Genomic DNA, 21,727 nt, shown 5'->3' with positions numbered 1-21,727 from the left:
CCCCGCCCCGCCCCTGAGGCCCCCGGCGCCGCCCGCCCCGCCCGGGCGGGGGCCGGGGCGCTCGCGGGCTCCACGCCGCTCCCTGGCAGGTGCCGCGGGGCGCACCCCGCCCACCCGGGGAGACGGAGGCCTTGGGGCGCGGAGCGGGTGCCGCGCGCGGGGCGGGGGAGTTGGGGGGTTGGGAATAGGGAGAGTGAGCTGCCCGTTTGGGGAGATAAGCAAGCCGCCGAGCCCAGCCTGTGCAATGGACCCTTCGGACTGCGATTCCAACGGCCTCCTCACTCACCTCCTCTGCCGAGAGGGTTGTTGGCGTCTGGCGCAAAGCAAGCGCTCCGAAAGGTCATTGGGCATCAGTATTGTTAGGAGCCTCCGCAACATTAGGGGGATATTGGGGCTCCGGAAAAAAAGGTCCTGTGGAACCGGAGGCCTCCTGGTGGAGCCTGCCCCGGGTCAACCCAGCTGGGCCAGGGGTTCCTCCTCCGCAGGGCCGGCAGCGCGGGCTTCAACCTCAGACAGCGGTTTGACGAGCATTTGCTGAGCTCCGCACTGGGCCCAGCAATCGCTCTGCTTCTAGGGGATGAGTCTGTTGGACGAGGATGGCGCGCATCGGAGGAGGGTGATGAGCCAGGATGCCCAGGGAGCCTGAGTCCTGTTTTAATCTTCTGTCAGCCCAAAAGGCTAAGTGTCTACACTCCAAGGCATCATGTGATTTCTCAGAATAGAGGCCCAGTTACAAAATTGTAAAAACATCCCAATTATGGAATATTCTAGAACAAAAACTAGGAAATTGTATGTATCAAGGTTCTAGAATCAACAGTTGTCGAAAACCACCACCACCACCACCACGTGACTCAACACAACCAGCACCATCCTTTTGTGTTATACAGGAGAGAATAAGCACACGGGGGAAAGTTCCAGAAGGGGACCCTCCAAACAGCCCTAGGGTTATCCCCAGCGAGGGCAGTAGGCAGGGGGAGAGGGAGGGAGAAGACCGCTTTCCTTCAAGGTGCTGTAATTCACTGTAAGTGGTAATGTTGGCAGGGAGGATGCCCCAGCATATTCCTGCTAAGCGGGGCTCCCCAGGCTCCCCGGGCTCGGCTGTGGGAGAGTCCCGGGGTACGGCCACACCTCCCAGCCTCGGGCACTGCTGTGGATCCAGGGCTGGGGACCCTGCAGCCAGCATTCAGTTGGGTCACGGGGCCACCATATATGGCAAACCATCATCACTTGCCTGAAATAGAAACATGAAAATAGCCACAGGAAACCCAGTAACACCAGTAGACTCAGACCAGAGACTGCAGCCAGAGGTCCCACGATGGAGGCTTGCCTGCTCTCTGCTCGGCAAGGACAGGAGCCTGTGTGTAAGACCCTAAGAGGCTCGAGCACCCCAGGGAGCCTTTCTCCTTGATACAGTCAGGGAGATGGGGAGAGTGTTGAAAGGGGCTGGCTTGCTCCCCCTGTGAATCAATACTTAGTGTCTGAGTAATACCTACGTCTTCCCCAGGACCCCAGGGATCCTTGTCCCACGCTCTGGAAGGCCCTACCCCAGACGGAGGGATCAGAGAGGAACCACAGGAGCTGAGATTGGAGAGCGACAGACTTCAGGTGGATAGTGCCAGGTTCCCAAATCTCCAAGGGCTAACCTGGGGTGCAGCAACCCCCCCCCCCCAGCATATGGGCATGGGGCACTGAGCTGTACCGGACTCTAGGGAGATAGGTTTGAGTCCATGGTTTATTTGGGTCAGAGCTACAGAAGGAGTGAACTCCCCACTCCTGAAGGCATTCAAGAATTGGCCACTTTGAATCTCAAAGACTAGATGGGTCTTGCAGTCCCCAGAGGTGGCAACCCCAGTTTCTCGTCCTCCTGCCAGGCGCAGGGGGGACTAGCCCCTTCCTTCTACCAGCCTGAAGCCAGTTGGTAGCCACACCATCAGACTGGATTCCAGAATGACCCAGCCCTGGGCTCCTCACCCTCCAGATTTCTGTCCTGTTGATTCCAGAAATTTTCTGACGCCCCAGGCTACCCACCTGGTGCAGGCTGGTAACACAGGAGCCCCTCCCTGGTTCCCCAGCTGCCTCCAGTTTTTCTCCTTGCTACCATTCACCTTCCACTGCATGGCTAAGGATGAAAATGTGACTGTGGCCCTCCCCGGCACTAAATCCTTCCATAGCTCCCCGCTGCCTAAAACGCTCAGTCCGGCCATCCGAGCTCTTCCCGTTCGGCTAACAGCTGGCTTCCCTAGCCTCATCTCCTTCTGCTCCCACAAAGCACCCAACGGTCTGGCAACTCTGAACGGCAGGAGCTTGCATCCTTTGGGGCTGGCTGTCCCTTCTGCCCGGAATGCCCTTCCGCCTTGTCCATCCAGCATCTTCCAGCCCACGCCCAGCTCAACTGGCACCATTTTTGTGAAGCCTCCCCGGATGCCCCCATCCTTCTCGGAGCCAGGCCCTGCTTCTACATCCTGCAAAGACTCCTCGATGCAGGCACCAGCTCTCTTGTCTCACTGTGTGATGGCTGTGGACGTGGCCTTGGTGACCGAGCCCGTCAGCCTGCCTGGGAAGGAAGCCAGCCCCAATGATGTGGGAAGCAAAGGCAGAAGAAAAATTATTAAATTTCCTTACTACCTACAGCCCCTTGACAAGTCCTTGAAACAGACAGAGTGACATTCCTCTAGGGACTCAGCTGCCTCGATGTTAATACTTTGCTAAGGGCAAAAGGCAATCTTAGCCCGATCCCTAGGATCCTGTAAGCCTACTCTAACATATAAAAATTCCTTTGGAAACTTCCTTTATCTCTACCCCCCAAGATACATGTTGGCAATCATCCCCCAAGCATACTTACCAACCCACCAACCCACTTCATATACATCTGAAGGGGTCTCATGACTGAGGGTTTACTAAACAGTAATAAACGACCTTTCCCAACAATAGCTACCCCCTCAGGATCCTGGAAGCCTTGTTTCCAAAACACCTGGGAGGCTTACACTCTCCCTAACCCCCTCCCAACTTGAAAGTATGTAATGGGCCGCTCCTCAAGACCCCAGAGCAGCTCTTTGTGCCCCCAGGTCCTATCCCTGTGCTTTAATAAAAACCACTTTTTTGCACCAAAGACGTCTCAAGAATTCCTTCTTGGCCTTTGGCATCGAACTCTAACATCCTTCCTACGTCAACCAGAAAGCAGGGATTGAATCCTGCAGGAAGAATTCAAATCCTCGGATGCAATTACACCTCGGGGTTCGTGCTGTGACTAGTGTTGGAAGCCACTAGTTGGTTTTTGGTTGCTTCTGAAGGGGGCTTCCGCCACTCGCAAGCAAAAAGATTCCTAATACTGAAAATGGGGCCAGAAGTGGGGGGTTGAAATGAACAGACTCTAGGACGAGCAATTGGTGAGTCAGATTAGATGACCCTAAACGCAGCTAGGGATCTCCTGGGCGTCCCCTTTCAAGATCCGATAAATCTGCGTTCCATCCATTGGGTCTATTGGTGCTGTCTTCCATCACATGCAACAGAAAAACCCTGAGGGACCCACCTCCCTTGGACCCACTTCCCTTCTCTCCTGAATGCCTCTCCTTATTTATTCAAAGCTCACTGTTCTTCACTTCCTACCTTTCTCCTATTTTGGCTGTTGCGATTTGTATAACCCCCACCCCCCGTTCTCCACACTCCTGCCCACGGAGGATTTGGGGGGAGCCAAATCCTCTCCTTTGGGGGGATTTGGCGATTTGGGGGGAGCCAATCCTCTCGTTTTAGAATTGAGCAGCTGAGTTCCCGAGAGGCAAAGCGACTAGTCTATGGTCACACAGTTGGCTGGGGCTATAAATCAGGTGTGTGGACTCACTCAACAGGGTTGTAAACCTCTCAAAGGCAGGGCACATTTCTTATTCTTCTTCACTGATGTGGATGCAAATCAATGTAGGCAATGAACAGACGGAGTCCTGTAACAATGCACTTTACATAATGTATCAGTTAGTAGGATTGGCACACAGGGATGGAAGACCCCAAGTGCTAGAGGCTTGAATTAGATAGAAATTCATCTCTGAGGGATGTACTCCTGGGCAATGTCAGGAACCGAGGCTCCTGCCTTCTTGCTGCTCTGCCTTTCTCAGCGCAGGAACTTCCATCTCTTGAGCTAGGATGGCTGCTCAAGCTCCAGCCCTCCCATGTGCATTCCAGCCAACAGGAAACAGGAAGTTGGAGAAAAAGGTACACCTCTTCCCTTTAAGAACTCTTCCTGGGAGATGCATGTGACACCTTTGCTTCATTCCATTGGGTGGAACTTAGCCATATGGCCAAATTTAGTGGCAGGGGAAGCTGGGAAATGTAATCTTTACAGCAGGGGCCAAGGAAGCTTCCTCAAAGCTCCCAGACCTGTTCCCACCTCAGGGCCTTTGCATCAGTTGTGCCTTCTGCCTGGGACACTTCCCAGACCTACCCAACATCCCAGCACCCTACAGAATATTTCAACCTGCTGACACTTCCTATCATTTTCCCTTGTAGCTCTGGAGAGCTACCATGGTCTAACTGACCATACATTTCACTTCTTTTTCTTGTTTACTGGCTGCATCCTCTCTAGAACATCAGCTTCCCAAGGGCAGAGATTTTGGACAGTGTCATTCATTGCTGTGGCCTCCGTATACCTGGCACACAGGAGATGCTTGGAACATATTTTTTAAGCCAATGAATATTGGGGAAGGGAGAGGCAATGAGCAGTGACTGACATGTGTGAATGGAGCACTTTCATTGTACCCGTTCCACAGATGTGAAAACTGAGGCTCAGAGGGTTCTCCGGCTCACCCCAAGACACAGGAAGTGGCAGGCTTCACTTTTAACCTAGGTCTTTCAGGCTCCAGGGCCCACATGCTGCACAGCAAGATGTTGGGCATATGACAGACCCCCAAAGAATTTTATAGAGGGTGGGTGAGGCAGGCCAGCGGCAGCCAGATGTGGGAACAGTTGAGCTGCCGGGGGCGCAGTGGATCCTCCACTGGAGAACGCGGCCAGATCAGACTGCCCCAATTAGTACACCTTTAAATTTAGCTTTCTCCTCCCTGCCAGGGGATTTGGGGATTCGGTGGAGGAACACTCTGCTCTTTCGAGGAAAACTGCTGCATCGCTCAACTGGAGACATGGTCTGATGGGCCATTCTCCACTCACTGAATGAAGGGCTTCTCAAAGCGACTGCTTTTTTTTTTTTTTTAAGATTTTATTTATTTATTTGAGACAGAGAGAATGAGAGAGAGAGAGCACATGAGAGGGAGGAGGGTCAGAGGGAGAAGCAGGCTCCCTGCCGAGCAGGGAGCCCGATGCGGGACTCGATCCAGGGACTCCAGGATCATGACCTGAGCCGAAGGCAGTCGCTTAACCAACTGAGCCACCCAGGCACCCAAAGCGACTGCTTTAGGGTGCCAGGAGTGGTCTGCCTTTGATGGGAGAGCCTATCTGCTCTCCCTCAACATCCCTCACCTTGTCTTCCTTGTTCTATAGGTGGAGCTGGGTCTGTCATTTCCCAACCATGCTTGCAGGTTCAACACGTGTAAACTGGGTCTGTGTCACTTCTTGGCTTAAAATCTTTCCATGGCTCCACCCTGCTTAGGATTCACCCAAGCTCCTCACCATGGCCCATCACCAGCTGGGTCTGGCTGCTGTCACTTCCTGCTCTCAGCTCCTTCCACTTCCCTTGGCTGGCTCTCTACCACCTCCTCTGCCTCCTCCTGCTGTTCCTTGAATGTTCCAGGTGTTGCCCAGCCTCCTCCTAGTATGTGCTTTTCCCGGCTCCTCTCAAGATTGGCTCCTTCTCAGCATTTCTGGCTCCTCCAAGAGACCCTTACTGACCACCCATAATGGCCACCCACCATCTGAGCCCACATCACTGCCTGTGACCCTGTCTTACTCATTCTTGTTGATTGCCCTCCTGACTTGCCTTGGCCCGCTTGACAAAACATATATTCCATGAGCAAGGGCAGGGACTGTCTCTGGCTTGGTCAATCATTTATCTCTGGAGCCTGGCACATAGTGGACCCTTATGTTATTATGTAGATTGTTTACAGTGGAGCAGTGTACACTATGGAACACTTTTATTTTCTAGGACTTGTTTTGTTATTTTCCTGAAGTTAGTAATTGCCTTTGTTTTGTGTATCTATGAATTCTCTTTCCTCCGGCCTTGCCAATGTGGAACGAACTTCTCCACTCAGGGCCAGCTGCAGCCCAGCTGTACCCCTGGCCTTTCACTTTTTCGGCACCTGGGGATTCCTGGGATGTAGCTCCTGTTTCTGGGGTCCAGGCTTCCCTGTTTTTTGGTCTGTGCCCTCGTTTTGGGAATGTGCACCCTCTAGGCATTTCCAGAGAAGGTATTTTCCTCCCACTCTCCTGTGTGATTGGTGGTCTGGCTGAGGACGCTGTGCTGGGTGGTAGCTAATTTCCCTTGCCTTGTGTCTTCCAGCTTCCAGTCTTGGGCATTTGAACAACCCAAAGCTATCCTGTTTCCTCATCGTCTTCTTATCACGTTGTTTTCTCTCTCTTCAGACACTTGTAGAATCTTCTCATTCACCACATCCTGCACTTTCAAAGTGTGGTTTTGGTGTGGGTCTTTTTTTTTTTTTTTTACCTGTTGTGCTGGGCAGTTATTGGGTTGTGTCATGCCTTCCATTCCTGGCAAACTTTCTTAAATGACATCCCTGGTGATTTCTTCCACTTTGGTGTCTTTTCTCTGTCATATATTGGGCTTCCTGGGTTGATCTTCTCATTTTCTTGCCCACCTTTTTCTTTTTGTCTTCTCATTCTACTTTTTCTTCCAAGCCTGTCAACATTTCCATTTTGACTATCAGGTTTTTCATTTCCAAGGGCTCTTTCTAGTTCTTTGAATGTTCTTTTTCCTTCCTTCTTTCTTTTTTTTTAGAGATTTTTATTTTAAAGTCATCTCTACACCCAACGTGGGGCTTGAACTCACTTCCCTGAGATCAAGAGTCGCAGGGTCCACCAACTGAGCCAGCCGGGCACCCCTGAATGTTCTTTTTTCAAAAGGCAAATGTAGAGGGGCGCCTGAGTGGCTCAGTCGGTTAAGCGGCTGCCTTCAGCTCGGGTCATGATCCCAGGGTCCTGGGATCGAGCCCCGCATCGGGCTCCCTGCTCGGCGGAGAGCCTGCTTCTCCTTCTCCCTCTGTCTGCCGCTCTGCCTACTTGTGCTCTCTCTATCTCTGTTAAATAAATAAATAAATAAAAATCTTAAAAAAAAAAGGCAAATGTAGAGCTGCTTCCTGGCCACTGTGTCTTCTGCAAGCTCTCCGAGGATAGCCTGCAGAAGGGTTTCTCTCCAACTGCTTTCTTCTGTTCTCTTTGTCTCTTTCCTCCAGCAAGTTACTTTTTTTTTCTCTTTCTGGGTTTTAGTCTCTCACTAGCTAGAATTTATGAGGCACGTGCTGCAGAGCTAGCCAGAGGCCCCCCGCCCTTGGGGTGGCTTCACTCTGGGTTGAGTATGAGGCCCTGGCCATTGTAAGGGAGTCCCAAACACCAGCAATATCTGCTCTGGAAGCTGAAGGGGACGCTGTTCCATGTGTGACTTTCTTCTCGATTGCCAGTTTCCACCTTCACACCTGCCTTCCACCACACCTGTGTCCCTGAGGTGGAAACTTTCTGTGCAGCGAGTGTGAAAAAATGCATTTTATTACTGAGTCCTCCCCCAGCTCCAAAAGGTTGGTGCTATCAGTTAGGATTCAGCTTTATAGAGGCTCAGGAAGTCGAAGTGAGCTGTCCTGAGACCCCCACAGCTAATATGTTCAAGGACCATGCTGAGACTAGAGCCTGAAGTCACCCTCATGCATGAAGTGACAGCTTCTGGTTCATCTTTGGGTCCTCCCAAGGAAGGTGCTGAGTGCTTGCTGATCGAATATTGAATACATTTCCACACTTTTGACGGTAGACATGCGGAAGCCACATGAGTGACGGCCCATGGCGCATGATAGGTGTTCCATAAGCACGTGTTGAGTAATTGAGAAAATGGAAGAACAGCAGTGTGATAGAAGGCATCACAGAAGGAAACCGAACTGTTACACTTCTGTCCATGTGAAGAAAAATATTTTGGAAATGAGAAGACACAGTCCTGATTTGGGGGCAAGGATGGGGCTCCTTCATTTACAATGAGAGGGAGACTGGCAAAGCTCTGATGGAACGTAATCTTGCACATGGATGTTTCAGATGCCTTAAAATGCTCGTGCCCTTTGATCGAGAAGTTTCATTTTTGGACATCTATGGAAGAGACAGAACCCCAACTGTACAAGAAGGTGTTTGCCACGCTGTCATTTATAATTTGAAAACAATCTAAGTGTCCAACAGTAGGGGATGGTTAAGCAGATTAGGGTACGTTTGTTTTATGGAATATTATGCGTCTGTTAAAAACGACATCTCTTCCTAGTAGCCAAAATTGCAAACAGCCCAAATGTCCATCCGTGGATGAGTGGATAACAAGATGTGGTCCATCCACACATGGGAATATCAGCCTCGAACAGGAACGAGGCGCCAACATGCACTGCCCCGGGGATGGACCCCGAGCCCACGATGCTCAGGGAGGGACCCGGACACGGAAGGCCACGCGGGGTGTGAGTCCACGTGGGTGACACGTCCAGAACTGGCTCATCCACGAATGGGAAGGGGGCTCATGGGGGCCCGGGGAGGGGAGTGAGGGTGACTACTGATGGGGGCGAGGCTTCTTTTTGGGGTGACGGAATGTTCCGGAATGAGATAGTGGCGATGTTTGTGCACATCTGCAAAAATACCCAAAACCACTGAGTTGTACACTTTGAAATGTAGCGATAAGTTTTATGTTATGTGCACATTACCACATTTAAAAAAATATGTTGTAAGGTCTACAGAAGTATTAAATTCGGCAAAGGATCAGAGAGCACAATGAAAACACCTGAGAAATTCAAGTCGTGACGGCGTCGAGTGAAGAACAGCAGGAATTACAATGATATAAGGAGCCTCTCTGCAACGGAGAGAGCATGAGCGACAGGAAAGGAAGGAAACACGGGGTGTTCGCCGTGGTCCACTTCATTCCGCTCTTCGTTGTTCTGCAACTCCCAAGTTCTGTGTAATGGGAAAACCCAATGCACTCAAGCTCTTCAGTGTAAAGCAGACCTAAAACTCACCAACTTCACCATCATAACCATCTCTCTTTTTTTTTTTTAAGATTTTATTTATTTATTTGAGAGAGAGAGAATGAGAGAGAGAGAGCACATGAGAGGGGGGAGGGTCGGAGGGAGAAGCAGACTCCCCACTGAGCAGGGAGCCCGATGCGGGACTCAATCCTGTGACTCCAGGATCATGAGCTGAGCCGAAGGCAGTTGCTCAACCAACTGAGCCACCCAGGCGCCCCATCATAACCATCTCTTAAGTGCACAGCTCAGCGGCAGGAAGCACATTCACACCGTCCTGCAGCCACCCCACCCTCCATCTCCAGAACTTTCCATCTGCCCACACGGAGACTCTGTCCCCACGAAGCACGGACTCCCCACCCCCACCCTCCGTCTCCAGAACGTTCCATCTCCCCACACGGAGACTCTGTCCCCACGAAGCACGGACTCCCCACCCCCACCCTCCGTCTCCAGAACTTTCCATCTCCCCACACGGAGACTCTGTCCCCGTGAAGCACGGACTCCCCACCCCCTGCACCGGCCCTGGCTCCCACCCTCTCTTCTCTGTCTCTGGGGACGGGACCCCTCTGGGGACCTCCTGGGAGTGGGGTCCTGCGGGATGTGTCCCTCTGGGTCTGGCTCCTCTCGCTGAGCCCAGTGTCCTGGGGTCCCTCCGCGTCGTGGCAGGTGTCGGGGTCCCTTCCTTCCTAAGGCTGGAGCGTGTTCCCGCGCGTGGATGGACCGCACTGTGTTTATCCATTCACCTGTTGATGGGCACGTGGGTCGTGTCCACCCTTTGGCCGCCGTGGACGGGGGCAAATACCCCATGTTTCCCAATACCCTTTTTTTTTTTTCTTTTGGCAGAACTCAGCAGACATAAACGGGCCCTACCCCCCGAGCCAGGCTGCCTTCTCCGCTGCAGGAGAAACGCGGGTCCTCGGGCTTGTCCGCGTCTGCTTCCCTGAAACACCTTCTCGCCCGGCAGCCCAACTACCGGGCGGCCCAGGGAGAACGTGGAGGCGGCGCTCCCCAGCCAGGCCGGCCGGAGCGGGCAGGCCCAGGGACACGCTCCCTCGCCCCCGGGTGGGACTGATTTCGGGCCAGGGACGCGGTGGGTTTTCCCGGCTGTCAGTGCCGCCAGTGCCTCCGGAGGGAGTTGGCAGGTCTGCCCTTCCGTTTTCGTCTTTCGGGGACTGCGTGCCAGGTTGCGCTCCAGCCCTGCCCACACTGCCCGCGTCAGCGCTCCCACACGCGGCGCCGTCTCCGAGCAACCGGGCTCGCCCGCCCCGGCCTGCCGCCCGAGGTCTAGGGAGGCTTCCCCGGCGCCTGGGCTCGCTGGGCTCGCCTCTGCCTGCCCGCCGCCGGCTTGCTCCGGCGTCCTCTGCCGGGGGAGGGGGCTGGAGACGGAAGGTCAGCAGCGACCGCTCCTCGGGCTTGCGGGGAGCGCCGTTGCCCAGACGCTCCATCCATCTGGACCCAATGCTTCGCTAACCAGCTGCTTGGTTTTTTGGGAGTTGCTGGCGGGGGGGGGCGGGGGAAGATTTAACTCCCTGTCGACGGGGTTGGTTTTAGGCCACCTGGTGGTGAGGATACTGCCTGTCCTCCCCAGGAGCCAGGGGTGGGACCGGCGAACCGCGGGTGATGGGCTTTCCCGGAGCTGCCCGTGCCAGGAACTGCGTGCGGGTCGTAGCAGCGGGGACACAGGGCTTTCCCCGAAGGTGAGGCTGTGATGGTCACGGCTGCCCAGTGCTCGCCCCGGAGGCCAAGCCAGCCTCCCTTGCCGCCGTCCCGCTGCCCCTGCCTCAGCTGAGGCCTCTCGCCCGCACCATTACCACAGTCTCCTGGGGTAAGACGGCAACAAGCGGCGTCCTCCCAGCCCCAAGGCACGTCCCTCGGACAGTGAGACTCATCTCTGCGTGTCAGAGCACGGCTACAAGCATTTGACACGTTTACTGGGCGACAACTACGGACGTGGTCTGTTCTAGACCTGGGGTTACCTCGGGGAACAAAGCGGAGGCACTCGCTGCAGGCAGAGGATTCTCATCCCCGGGGGAAGGCAGGGAACACGTGATTTTAATCAGTGGAATGTGGGGTTCAGAAAATGAATATGGTTATGTGACAGGGTGAGGTGGTCAAGGAGTCTTTGAGGAGGTGACACCTGGGTTGAGACCCGAGGGAAGAAGAGCTTACTAGGTAGTGGGAACAGCATGTGCAAAGGCCCTGGGGTGAGAATAGGTCTGAGGACCGCAGAGGCTGGTGGGTCTGAAGTGGCATTACTGAGGGACAGGGTGGTGGATGGGCTTTTGTGGGGCTTTGTCGGTATTTGGGGTTTCATCCTGAGCTCCTACTGCTTGAGGATTGAAGCGGCAGATGGGCCACCGTGATGGCAGGCAGAAGGGGGGCTGACAGCACTTCCTGATGGCTTGAACTCGAGCACAGAGGAACCCAGGAGGACTCCCCGGTGGTGGTGGTGGGGTGAGCCTGGGGAGCTGGTTGACTGGCAGAGCCACCGACAGATGCAGAGGGAGGGGGGTTGGTGAAGCTCTGCGGCAGGAGCAGGAGAATGTCGGCACCCTCCCCTGTGCCCCGTCTGCGGCTGCAGCCAGGACCAGCTGAGGGGCTGGCTCCGACTCCTAGGTGTTGCCAGGGTGCCCGCAGGAGGCGGGGGGCCGCTCCCCCCAGGAAGGGGGCCCGGGGCCGCAGAGGCAGAGGAGAGGGGCCTGCCCTCCCGGGGACGTAGCATGGTTAGGCAGGGGCCGGCTGCTTCCGGTTTCCAGGAGATAACGTGCCTACTAGAACGAGGCTCGGCTTCGTCCGCCCAAGGGGCAGGCGGTCCCCTGGCCCGGCTCTGAGAAGGGGGTCCTGGCGTCTCCCTGCCCTGGTCCGCATGCGTGCCTGTGCTCTGACACGTGCCGCTCCCACGGACCACCCACGCGTCCTCCCCCTGCCCCCCACCCATGCCCCATCCTCATTGCCTGGGGACGCCCTGGGGCTGGACGCTGTCAGAAGCTCAGCCCGGGACCACGTCTCCCCACGTGAACCCCCGCTCTCCCCACTGAGGTTTGCAACGGACATTTGGGAACACTCCAGGGAACTCTTGGTAGGGGACCTGCAGGCGGAGAGCCCCCCCACCCCAACTCAGCTTGGCCGCCTCCTCCCCCAGGAAGCCCTCTGGGCCCCCGACCTTCCCGCTGATGGCCCCACTGTTCATTTCTGGGACCAGGCCAAGATGGGTTCCTTGAGCAGCCGTGGGGCACGTGGGATGAATGCCTCTCGGGTAGGGTCCCCAGGGCACCCTGGTGTGGGGGTGGCCCGAGGGACCCACATGTCGGGGTGCAGCCTCTGGGCAGCGCCAGCTCCTCAGACGTCCTCGGTGTTCACACCCGCGGCCTGAGTCCCAGAGAGAGATGCTGGCTGGTCAGGCGCCCCTGCTCGGAGCCCGGAGGGAGCAGCGGGAGGGCCCCGAGGGAGAGACCGCGCAGTCCACACCAGAAGACATGGTTTATTCACTCCCCACCCCCCGCAAACTCTCGGCTAGCTCTAGGAGGACATGAGACACGAAGCCACACTCCGGCTGTCCCCTAAACACAGAAATGAAATTGAAGGACCCAATCGACCACAGATGGGCTTCTCTCCTTCAGGGCCACCCGGCAGCTGGACAAAACGCCCCAGCAAAGAGGGAGGTCTGGCCGCATCGGGGGAGGGGCTGGGCCGGGGGTGCCCCCATGCCCACCAGGCCTGGCCCTGGGCCTGCATCGGCTGCACCCAAGCGGGAGCGAGGGCAAAGCCCAGGCCCGAATGGGAAGTGGCAGACAGCAGTGTTAGTAGGCACTCAGTGGTACGGGGTCAGGGCCGACTGTGGGTCACATTCCTCTCTGGGGGGCGAGGGGAGCGCCCAGCCTGCATCCTCACCACCACTCGGCCCTACCACCCTCCCTGGGGGTGGACGTGGGCTGGAGAGACACCGCCCAGCTCAGGCCTGCAGACCTCTGGCGGTGGGGGATCTCTAGGCTGGGGGCCTGGAGGGGGCACTCCTGGCCTGGCTGTGCCCTCAGGCTTACCTCTACCCCCCAGCTCTCCCTGGCCTGCCTCCCCAGCCGAGAAGGGTCAGTTGGCAGGGCTTTGGGTCCACGCAAAGCTGCGGCATCCAAAGGAAATGCCTCAGAAACCCACATGCTTAGTAGGCCACGGGCGAGTGCAAAGCTAGCGAGAAATGCCAGGGTTTACCATCGCTGTGCCCCACCTTCTACCCCGCCATGGGGGCCTCAGGGTGGGGAGGGGGTGGCCCCATGCGGCTCTCACTCCGGGATAACGTGAGGATTTAAACACGAGTGCTTTTAAAGAAACCCACGGAGCCTTCCTGGAAAGGAAAACACGACAGTCCAACGTCGTCGGGCTGAATCCAGGGAATCACGTGCAGGGGTGAGGCTGCTCACGCGGGCCCCTCTCCGCCCAGCTGGCCCTGCTTCCTCTGGACGTCGCCCTCGGGGGCCGCACCCGCCTCCCGCAGCCTCTTGCGGAAGCGCGGCCCGGGCCTGCTTCTGGGGGGCGGCAGAGGCTCCATGCCCAGGATCGCGTGGATCTGCCGGAACGCCAACAAGCGCAGGGCGTGCTGGGGGCAGACAGCGGGTCAGTGCCCCCCGCACGGCACCCCAGCTCGCCCTGCGCCCACAGCCCAATTCGGAGCTCAGGACACACTCAGGCGCGAAGAGAGGTGGGGGGCTCGCTGGGGCCGGCGGATGGCAGGACGCCCCTCGGGGCATCGGCCCCTGCTGGCCTCTCTACGGGGACCCCGAACCCTGCATCTCCTGTTCGCCGCTGATCCTGACCAACTTGGCGCTTCCTGTTAGGGGCGATTCGTAAGCGCCAGGCCTGGCGTGGTTTCTGGGCCGCTGGGAGATCTAAGTAAACTTGCCCGCTAAAAGGAAACCACAGCCAGGGGCTCTGCTGGGGTGCGTGGGGCTGGAGGCCACAGCTGGGTGTTTTCACACCACAGGGCAGGGGGCCGAGGGGCGCCCAGGAAAGTTCCAGCCAGCAAGGTCCCGGGGGCAGTCCTGTCACCCTCAGGCCGCCCATCTCTGCAAAGGGAAGGAGAGGGGGAGGGGGCGGCCCCCACCTGTGGAGCCACAGGGCCTGGCTGTCCTACCTGGGCACTGGCCGTGATGTCCTCGCGCTGCTGGGGGGTCAGGGACCCGAGGGCGTCCCTCTGGTCTCTCTCGCAGGGATCCTGGAGCCCAGGCCCATCTTGGCGAGGGGAGGTGGGGGCAGCAAAGGAGAGAGCCCCCGGTGAGAGACTGCCACGGCCGTGGGGCAACGCGGGGGCCCAGGCGGGTCCCACGGGGTCCGTCCCCGCCCCCCGCGCGCCGTGTGACCGCACAGACGGGCCCACTGCATCGCTTCTGCTCTTAGCCTGCTACCATCCTGTCACTAGAGCGACCAGGAAACCCCATTTCTACAGCTGACATCTCAACTGTGGGGCGGTGCGGGGTCTCCCTTGGCGGCGGAAAATACGCCGCATGAACACCTCTGCCTACAGCCCGTTATCTGCGTTGCGGCTGTTTCCTTTGGCAAGATTCCTGGGGCTCTCCAGAAAGGGCGGGTGGGCCCCCGAGAACCAGGGCCCTGCTGCCCCAGGGCGGGCCCCCTCCTGCCCCAACCCGCGCGCCCCACTCTCCTCCGCGGGCGCGTCCACGTGCCTCCACTGGGGCGCGTGCGTCTGTCCGGGCCCGTCCTCCCGTCTGCCTCGACGGTGCTCCCGAGTGCGTGTAAGCCACACGCTGCGGGTCTCTGGGCTCCTCGGCCGGCGGGACTGACCTGTCAGGAGTGTCCCCGAGGCCACACACTCCAGGACACGCCTCATGCCGTCCCCAGGACTGAGGGGCCCTGACGCGCTGCTCAGAGCCTTCTCCACCAGCAGCTCCATGGCCTGCGCCGGGTGGGGACAGGACAGACACGTGCCTTGGGGGACAGCACGCGGGCCTGCCTCCCGCCCGAACCGGAGCGAGGGCCGCAATGCCGGGCTGGGCGGGGTCGCCAGGGGACCCTGAGCTCCTTCCCTCAGGCCCACCCACCCTTCAATTTCTGCGGAGGAGGGGGATCCCTGGAGCCTCGCCTCCCGCCTCCTCGGGGCCTGGCTGAGCGCAGGTTTCTTCACTCTCCACGTCTCCCAACTCCTCATCGGCAAATCCTGGGCACAGTAACACTGCGAGCCAGCGTCCCGAGGGTTAAAAGAACCGCTCTCTGTGACCCTTGTGCATTTAGCTGGGGTCCCGATGACCCACTGGGCTGCTCTGGCATGCCCCCCTCCCCAGGAAGCCACCCTGCCTCAGGGGGGGTGTCCTGCGGGCGGGACCAGGACGCGTGCTATCTTGGGGGTGCTTCTAGATTTACAGGAAAACAGCTCCTCTCGGCGTCAGAGAGGACCCCGCGTCCACAAGGGGGTCGTGTCAAGATCGATGTTCCTGCTGGACACGGGGCAGGAAGTGGAGACTGGGATGGGGGGCACAAGAACCCTTGGTTTTGGAGACGGCCCTTGTGACTAAGGCCCAGGGCGGCCGGGCCGGGGTGGGAAGGGTCTGCTTGTCTAAGAGCCCGACTTTGGTGGGGGAGACATGCTGCCCACAGAACTGACATACAAAGCAAGCGTCCCCCAAAGTAAAGGAGGGAGGGACAGACTCAGACCTGCCAACGGGTGCACAGACATGGCGTGATCCCAGAGAAAGGTGTTGGGGGGTGCCCCAGAGAGGGCAGGCAACTTGGGGTTTGGGGGCATGGGTGCCCCTGCATCTGTCTTCTCCCTTTTCCCCCGATGGGCTTCAGGCTGACTGCCGGGGGGTGTCAGAGCCCTGGGGGGGGTCTCCCCATCAGAGGGAGGGGATGTGCCAGGCGGCCCCCAGGCCAGTGTCCTGGGCGCCCCTGCCTTCACACGCTCCCTGGTTCTGTCTGCAAGGTGTGGGTTTCAGATGATGGCGGTCAGATGAGGCTATGCTCCGTAGCAGGCCTCTTCCCGGTCCCCAAGGGACCCCTGAGACGCCCCCACTGCATCTACCTTTCCTGGCTGCTCAGGCTTAAGGGGACCCTTTTCGGAAAGCCCAGCACTGGGAAGGGGGGCATCTGTCTTGGACAAAATGAGGCCCGTGGGGGTGTGGAGGCCACCTGGTGCTGCCTTACCCAGTGTGGCAGGGCCCCCCAGGCGGGCACACGCCGGCAGAGGTCACGGAGGACCCTGAGGACAATCACACATGGCTGCAGGCCGCTGGCTCGAGCCTTGGGGGGAAAAAGTACACCGTCAGCTCAGGGAGCCACGTGCGCGAGGCCCGGGGCACAAGGGCTGATGCTCGGGCCATGGGCCTGGCCCAGGAGGGACTCCGGGGGCCCGCACAGGCTGGCTGGCCTCAAGCATGGCAGCTGGGAGCGGAGTCCCTGCCCAAAGGGGCCCAGGCCACCTGAACGGTTCCAATTCGGAGCCCCTGGTACCCGCCATCGGGTGGCTGCATGGCCACGGCGTCCCCACCCCCGGTGCAGCGAGCACTCCGCTCACGTTCCCGACACGAGTGTCGGGTTCGCGCTTGGCGGGGAGACACGAGACACGGGCCAACCCGAGCGGCACCCCTGCCTCCTGACCTGGAACCACTTGGCGTGGCGGAGGGCAGCCAGTGACTGGAGGCACTTCTCTGGGCTCAGGACGTCACCTGGGTCGGACGGAGGCACCTGCATTCCCTCTAGAAGGAAAGGGCGTGTGGGCACAGAGCCCCTTCCCCTCCTCCCGCCTTCCTGGGCCCTCGGGTCTCTGGAAGGTATGGGGCTCCAGACCGTCTTTCCTCCAGGACACTGCGAGGACCGGAGAAGTCACGTCCCTGCAAATCCTCTCCCTCTGCGGTCCCCTGGTGAGCAAGTACAGTTCAGGTGGGAAACTATGAATGAAGCCACATTTCCAGAAACTAACAAGGGCATCAACCACAAGAGAGGAAGTGGGTCAGACTCCAACAGGTGCCTTCATTGATGGCGAAAGCCCCGAGTCTGGGAGAGACTCAGGCGCCTTTTCCTGCCTTCTTACTACTGCCCCACACTCCCCTCCTGGCTCCAGGAGGCCCCCGATCACAGAGGTCAGGCGATGGGACCGAGTGTCACTTGTGCATAAGTGTCCCCACACGTGGGTCGTGGGCCAACCCCTCCTTCAGGCTGAGATGAGCCGGCAGGGGTGTGTCTGCGAGGAGGGGCTTTCGAAGCTCCCCTCTGGTGACAGCCAGCCGGGGCCTGGACCCCCCTGCGGGGACACCGCGGGGGTCCCCTCCAGCCAGCCCCATTCAGCAGCCTCGGAGCGCTCACACTTGCCCACGCGCCTAGTCTGCCCCATTGGTGAGTCTGAGCAAAGCCCAGCGGGGCCTTCAGCTAGAATTTAATGATGTTGTTTTATCTCCCATGTTTATTTTCTTAGACGGCCATGACAACTGGTACTGTTTTCCACCAACAGTTCAAGGGTGCCACTCTTAAAAAACATAAGTGACAAAAATGAACTGATTTAAAGAACGTTAGACGGTGGCCCTCTGCTATGACAAAACAATCGCGACGGAGGTTCGAGAATGACTGGAGCTTGGAAGACAGTCGCGGGGCTGTTCCGGGAGGTTCTGTGGCTCCCGGAGGCCCGCAGTGCGTTCCTGGAAGCTGGCCTTCACCACGTGGCCGTGACTCGAGCCCCTCGCTGCCCGCGGGCCTGGCCCAGCACCCTGCCCACTCCCTCCGGCGATGCCAACCCGCCTCAAGTCCCCTGAGCCCCCACGTCCCACACGAGAGGCTTTGCAACCCGCGGAGTCGGCTGCGGCCCCGGCTACACAAACACAAGGAATCACCCGAGCCCCGGGGACCCGGCCCAGCCGGTCTCCCTGGGTGGAGAGCAGGAGCCTATGCTGGCCCGGAGGCGAGGGGAGGATGACGGTGCTGCGCGCCCGAGGTGGGTGCCCCAGAGCGCACCACAGCCTGGGCTCTGTCGGCGGCCGCCCCGACGCCCAGCTCTTCTCTGACGGTGGCATCCAGGGCTGACCGAAGTGCCAGAAGGTCGTCGGCCGTGGCCCCCACCCCACCCAGCACACGGGCAGATGCTGCCCTCAGCCACCAGGGGGCGCGGGGCGTGGGGCGGGAGAGAAGGGTCTGGCCGCACCTTGGTCCGGGGAAGGGTCCTCCCGCATCAGGGGCGAGGTGAGGGACACAGTGACCCTCATCCTGGGCTCCTCGCAGGAGGAAATGATGATGTCTTCGGAGTCAGAGGAGACCTCGTACTTGTCTTCTGTCACCATCTATGAGGTGCAAATGCAACACGAGTCCATGTCACCCTGGCTGAGAAGCAAGGATGTGGCCGAGTGCTGGGCCCCGTGCTGGGCGCCTGGAACCGCCAAGGGACGGAGACGTAGCCCCTGGCCTGCGGGAGTGCACCTACGTAGCAGCGCGTACGGATAACAGACCCGGCATGTAGGTGCCTTCATATGTAAAGAATGCCTGCAGCTCAACAAGACCAGCAATCCAATTAGAAAAACAAACTGGTGAGTGACATAACAGGTAGCTTGCAGAAAAGAGACAGAAATGACTCTCTTTACGCAACAACACAGATTACTCCCGTGGTAAGAAAGAAGGAAATTAAAACTGACGAGGTACCATCATCACCTGGGAGCACAGACCTCAAGAAGTGTGAAGCACAGCCGGGCTGGCAAACCCGGGCATCTATAAACTGCTGGGGGAGGCTGACCTGGCAACATTTACCAGAAACATCTGGTCTCACGTATTTGGCCAGCAATTCTGCCCCTGGGATAAGCTCTCACGTGCGTATGAGGTCACCTTCTCGCTGGAAACGACCTGAATGTCCAACTACACAGAAGGGCCCCTCAAGTTATAGACGAACAGCAGTGAAATGCTCGTCGGCCACACAACACAATGATGTTCCTTAAATATGCACATGAAGTTGGACCCAAGGGGCGCTAATTGAAAACAGCAAGATCCTTCAGCGGGTCTCGAACATGCTACGGTTTGGCACACCAGGGGAGAACAGGGAGAACCCATTCGGTGTTCAGGTTCCAGACAAGACCCAGGCCCCCTCTGGCTCTGGTCGCCACCCCCTGCCTGCCACAGGGGCCCAGGCACGGCCCCCGCCCCTCCCTGGGGGGTACCCTGAGCGGGTCACCCTCACAGGCAGGCCCTCGGGGGAGACTTCATAATGGATGCGGGTTTGGTGCAGTGCCCACTGCCTGGTAGAAGCCTTACAGCGTCCCTCGCCTTGTTTTGAAGTCCCTGAGACGTCTGGCCAGGGCTCCCCCGAGCTGCGTGGAGCTTCAGGCAGCTGTCTCTGCACCCCTAGAAATGCTCTCTGCCCCGGCTAAGCGGTCTTCCCCCACCTGGCCGGCACGGGGGTTCAAATGCTTCCCCCTCACCTCCCTGGACTTCATGCTGCTTCACATCTTCGTGCGGGGCCCGGAGAGCCCCAGGCCTGCCTCAGGGTGCCTGGGGCCTGCAGCACGGAGATGTGCACCCAGCACCCAGCATCCTCTGACGCCACCTGCACGCACGCCTGATGCCTGAATCACACCTTCCTCCTGCCTGCTACCCAGTCCCGTCCAGGGCCTCCTCCTGAGGGGGCCCCTGCGGGCGGCCCTGTCCATGGCGCTGGGGTGGGGTGCACTCCCCGCTCACCCACAGCCTGGGCTGTCTTCGTGAGCCTGCATCTGAGCCATGCCTGTGCCCCTGCAAGAGCTGGCAGGAAACCACTGTGTCATGGGTGTGAAGGAAACAGGTGTTTACTGGTTTATTTAAAAATTTATTTATCTGAGAGAGAAAGAGCGTGTGCGTTCATCTGTGAGAGTGGGGGTGGGTGGGGAGGAGCAGAGGAGGAGGGAGAGGGAGAGAGAGAACCTCAAGCAGACTCCCCACTGAGCACAGAGCCTGTCATGGGGCTCGATCCCCTGACCCCAAGATCATGGCCTGAGCCTGTATCAAGAGTTTGAGGCTTAACCGACTGAGCCACGGAAATGAGTATTTAAATCAACCAAGCGGCATTGTCACTCCTCTGCTCAAAACCCTCCTGTCTTCCCACTTCCCTGAGAACGCAGGCCTACCTGCTTGTATGGCCTTCAGGCCTGGTGTGATCTAGGCCCCCTTGTGCCGCCCCCAGGCCTCCTGCCGCTCGGCCGCTGCAGATGCAGGTCCTTCTACGTGGAACACTGTTCCCCCATCTTTCAAGGCCTCCCCTGTCGGGATGCACGCCTCCCCCCTCCCTGCCGGTGCTCCCTCCTTGGCCTCTGACTTTCATTTCTTCACAAACAGCACACTGGACATCCGCTTGCTCTTCTGCTTGCTCGTGACCAGAGTGGGGGCCCCGGAGGGTGGGCCTGGGTCTGTGCAGCCCCCAGTGCTGGATTCTCCCGGGAGCAGAAACAGACTCACCAGGAAAGAGACCCCCTCCACCCCAGGATCGGACTTTTTTAACCTGAGATCATCTCAATCCTCCCCCAATCAAGGTCTCTGATGAGAACGTCCCATGACAGTCCAGAGAGGAGCCCAGGCAGCCTCCCGCTGTCCCCAAACGGGTTTTCTTTTTTTTTTTTTTAAAGATTTTTTATTTATTTGACAGTGAGAGAGAGAAACAAGCAGGGGGAGTGGGAGAGGGAGAAGCAGGCTTCCCGCGGGACAGGAGCCCGATGCGGGGCTCGATCCCAGGACCCTGGGATCATGACCTGAGCCGAAGGCAGACGCCTAACGACTGAGCCACCCAGGCGCCCCTCCAAACAGGTTTTCACAGGGCCGCTCTCGACTCCCCACCACCAAGGGCCTTGTGCAGTGCTCGGCTCCACTCACCCCTGTAACGGCTAGTAAGTCACCATCCGTAGTGACGGGACAGTTACGTCATTTCTGAGTTTTACCCTAAATTCACTTTATAAAGGAACCCCGAAGTTCCCCCTCTCATCAACTTTTTTATAAAAACAACCTGGTCTGGGTCCAACAGCCACGTCTCTTGTTTCTTAGAACCGCGGGGGAACAAAGCCATCCCGTCTGGGGGCCGCACGCGGGGGCCACGGCGCTTACCCGCTTACCGGGAGCTGCCGGGGCAGCTGCTCGGAGACTCTCTGCAGGAGGGCGCGCGTGGGCTTCTGCAAGCAGAGCAGGGCCAGCCGCACCGTCCTGTCTCCCCGCAGGAGCAGGCCCTTCGCCAGGAGGCCGACCCGCATCACGCCCTTCAGGACCCGAGCTGAGGACGAGCCGCCGCTGTGAAGACAAGCCCATAAACGTGTGAGACCCACAGGGGAAGGGGGTCACGAGAAGGGGCTGCCGCCAGGGTCCCCGACTCCTGTGCTCACGGGCTCCTTGCCGGGCCTCCGCCTCAGCTTCCCCATCTGTGAAATGGGCACGTGCCCCTGGGAACAAGCCCGCCAAGTTGCGTGCTCAGTAAGGGCTGGCGATTACTCCTTCCTGATAATGTGCATTCTGAGGAAGGCCACCAATGGCCATCCCCGTGGCCCCTGGTCCTCAGCCAGCTGGATCCGCCCGCAGGGGCCCTGGGCTCTGTGTCCCTCCCGAGTGTCTCTGGGGTCACTGTGCCCCCCACCTCAGCTCCTTGGCTG

At 58.5% G+C, this 21,727-nt stretch overlaps 2 protein-coding genes across 2 annotated transcripts in view; both read right to left on the bottom strand.

Moving 5' to 3' along the window:
• The window catches only part of MATK (megakaryocyte-associated tyrosine kinase), a 7,955-nt gene extending 7,653 nt beyond the window's left edge, over positions 1-302 (bottom strand). Inside the window, exon 1 of the mRNA XM_034997208.1 lies at positions 287-302. The gene's annotated coding sequence lies outside the window, so the exon portion shown is untranslated. The remainder of the gene's footprint in view (positions 1-286) is intronic.
• Positions 303-13,557: 13,255 nt separating this feature from the next.
• ZFR2 (zinc finger RNA binding protein 2) overlaps positions 13,558-21,727 on the bottom strand; it is a 28,026-nt gene continuing 19,856 nt past the window's right edge. The window contains exons 12-18 of the mRNA XM_034997604.1: positions 21,200-21,371; positions 18,283-18,418; positions 16,749-16,846; positions 16,296-16,391; positions 14,940-15,051; positions 14,272-14,369; positions 13,558-13,737 (exon numbers count right to left, since the gene is read on the bottom strand). Of these exons, the coding sequence (XP_034853495.1) occupies positions 13,558-13,737; positions 14,272-14,369; positions 14,940-15,051; positions 16,296-16,391; positions 16,749-16,846; positions 18,283-18,418; positions 21,200-21,371 (892 nt within the window). The remainder of the gene's footprint in view (positions 13,738-14,271; positions 14,370-14,939; positions 15,052-16,295; positions 16,392-16,748; positions 16,847-18,282; positions 18,419-21,199; positions 21,372-21,727) is intronic.

This window comes from Mirounga leonina, unplaced genomic scaffold, assembly GCF_011800145.1.
Source record: "Mirounga leonina isolate KUSES-001 unplaced genomic scaffold, KU_Mleo_1.0 Mir_94, whole genome shotgun sequence".
Classification (NCBI taxonomy): domain Eukaryota; kingdom Metazoa; phylum Chordata; class Mammalia; order Carnivora; family Phocidae; genus Mirounga; species Mirounga leonina.
The sequence above is the reverse complement of the archived record's forward strand: the minus strand, read 5'-3'. Positions and strand labels throughout refer to the sequence as shown.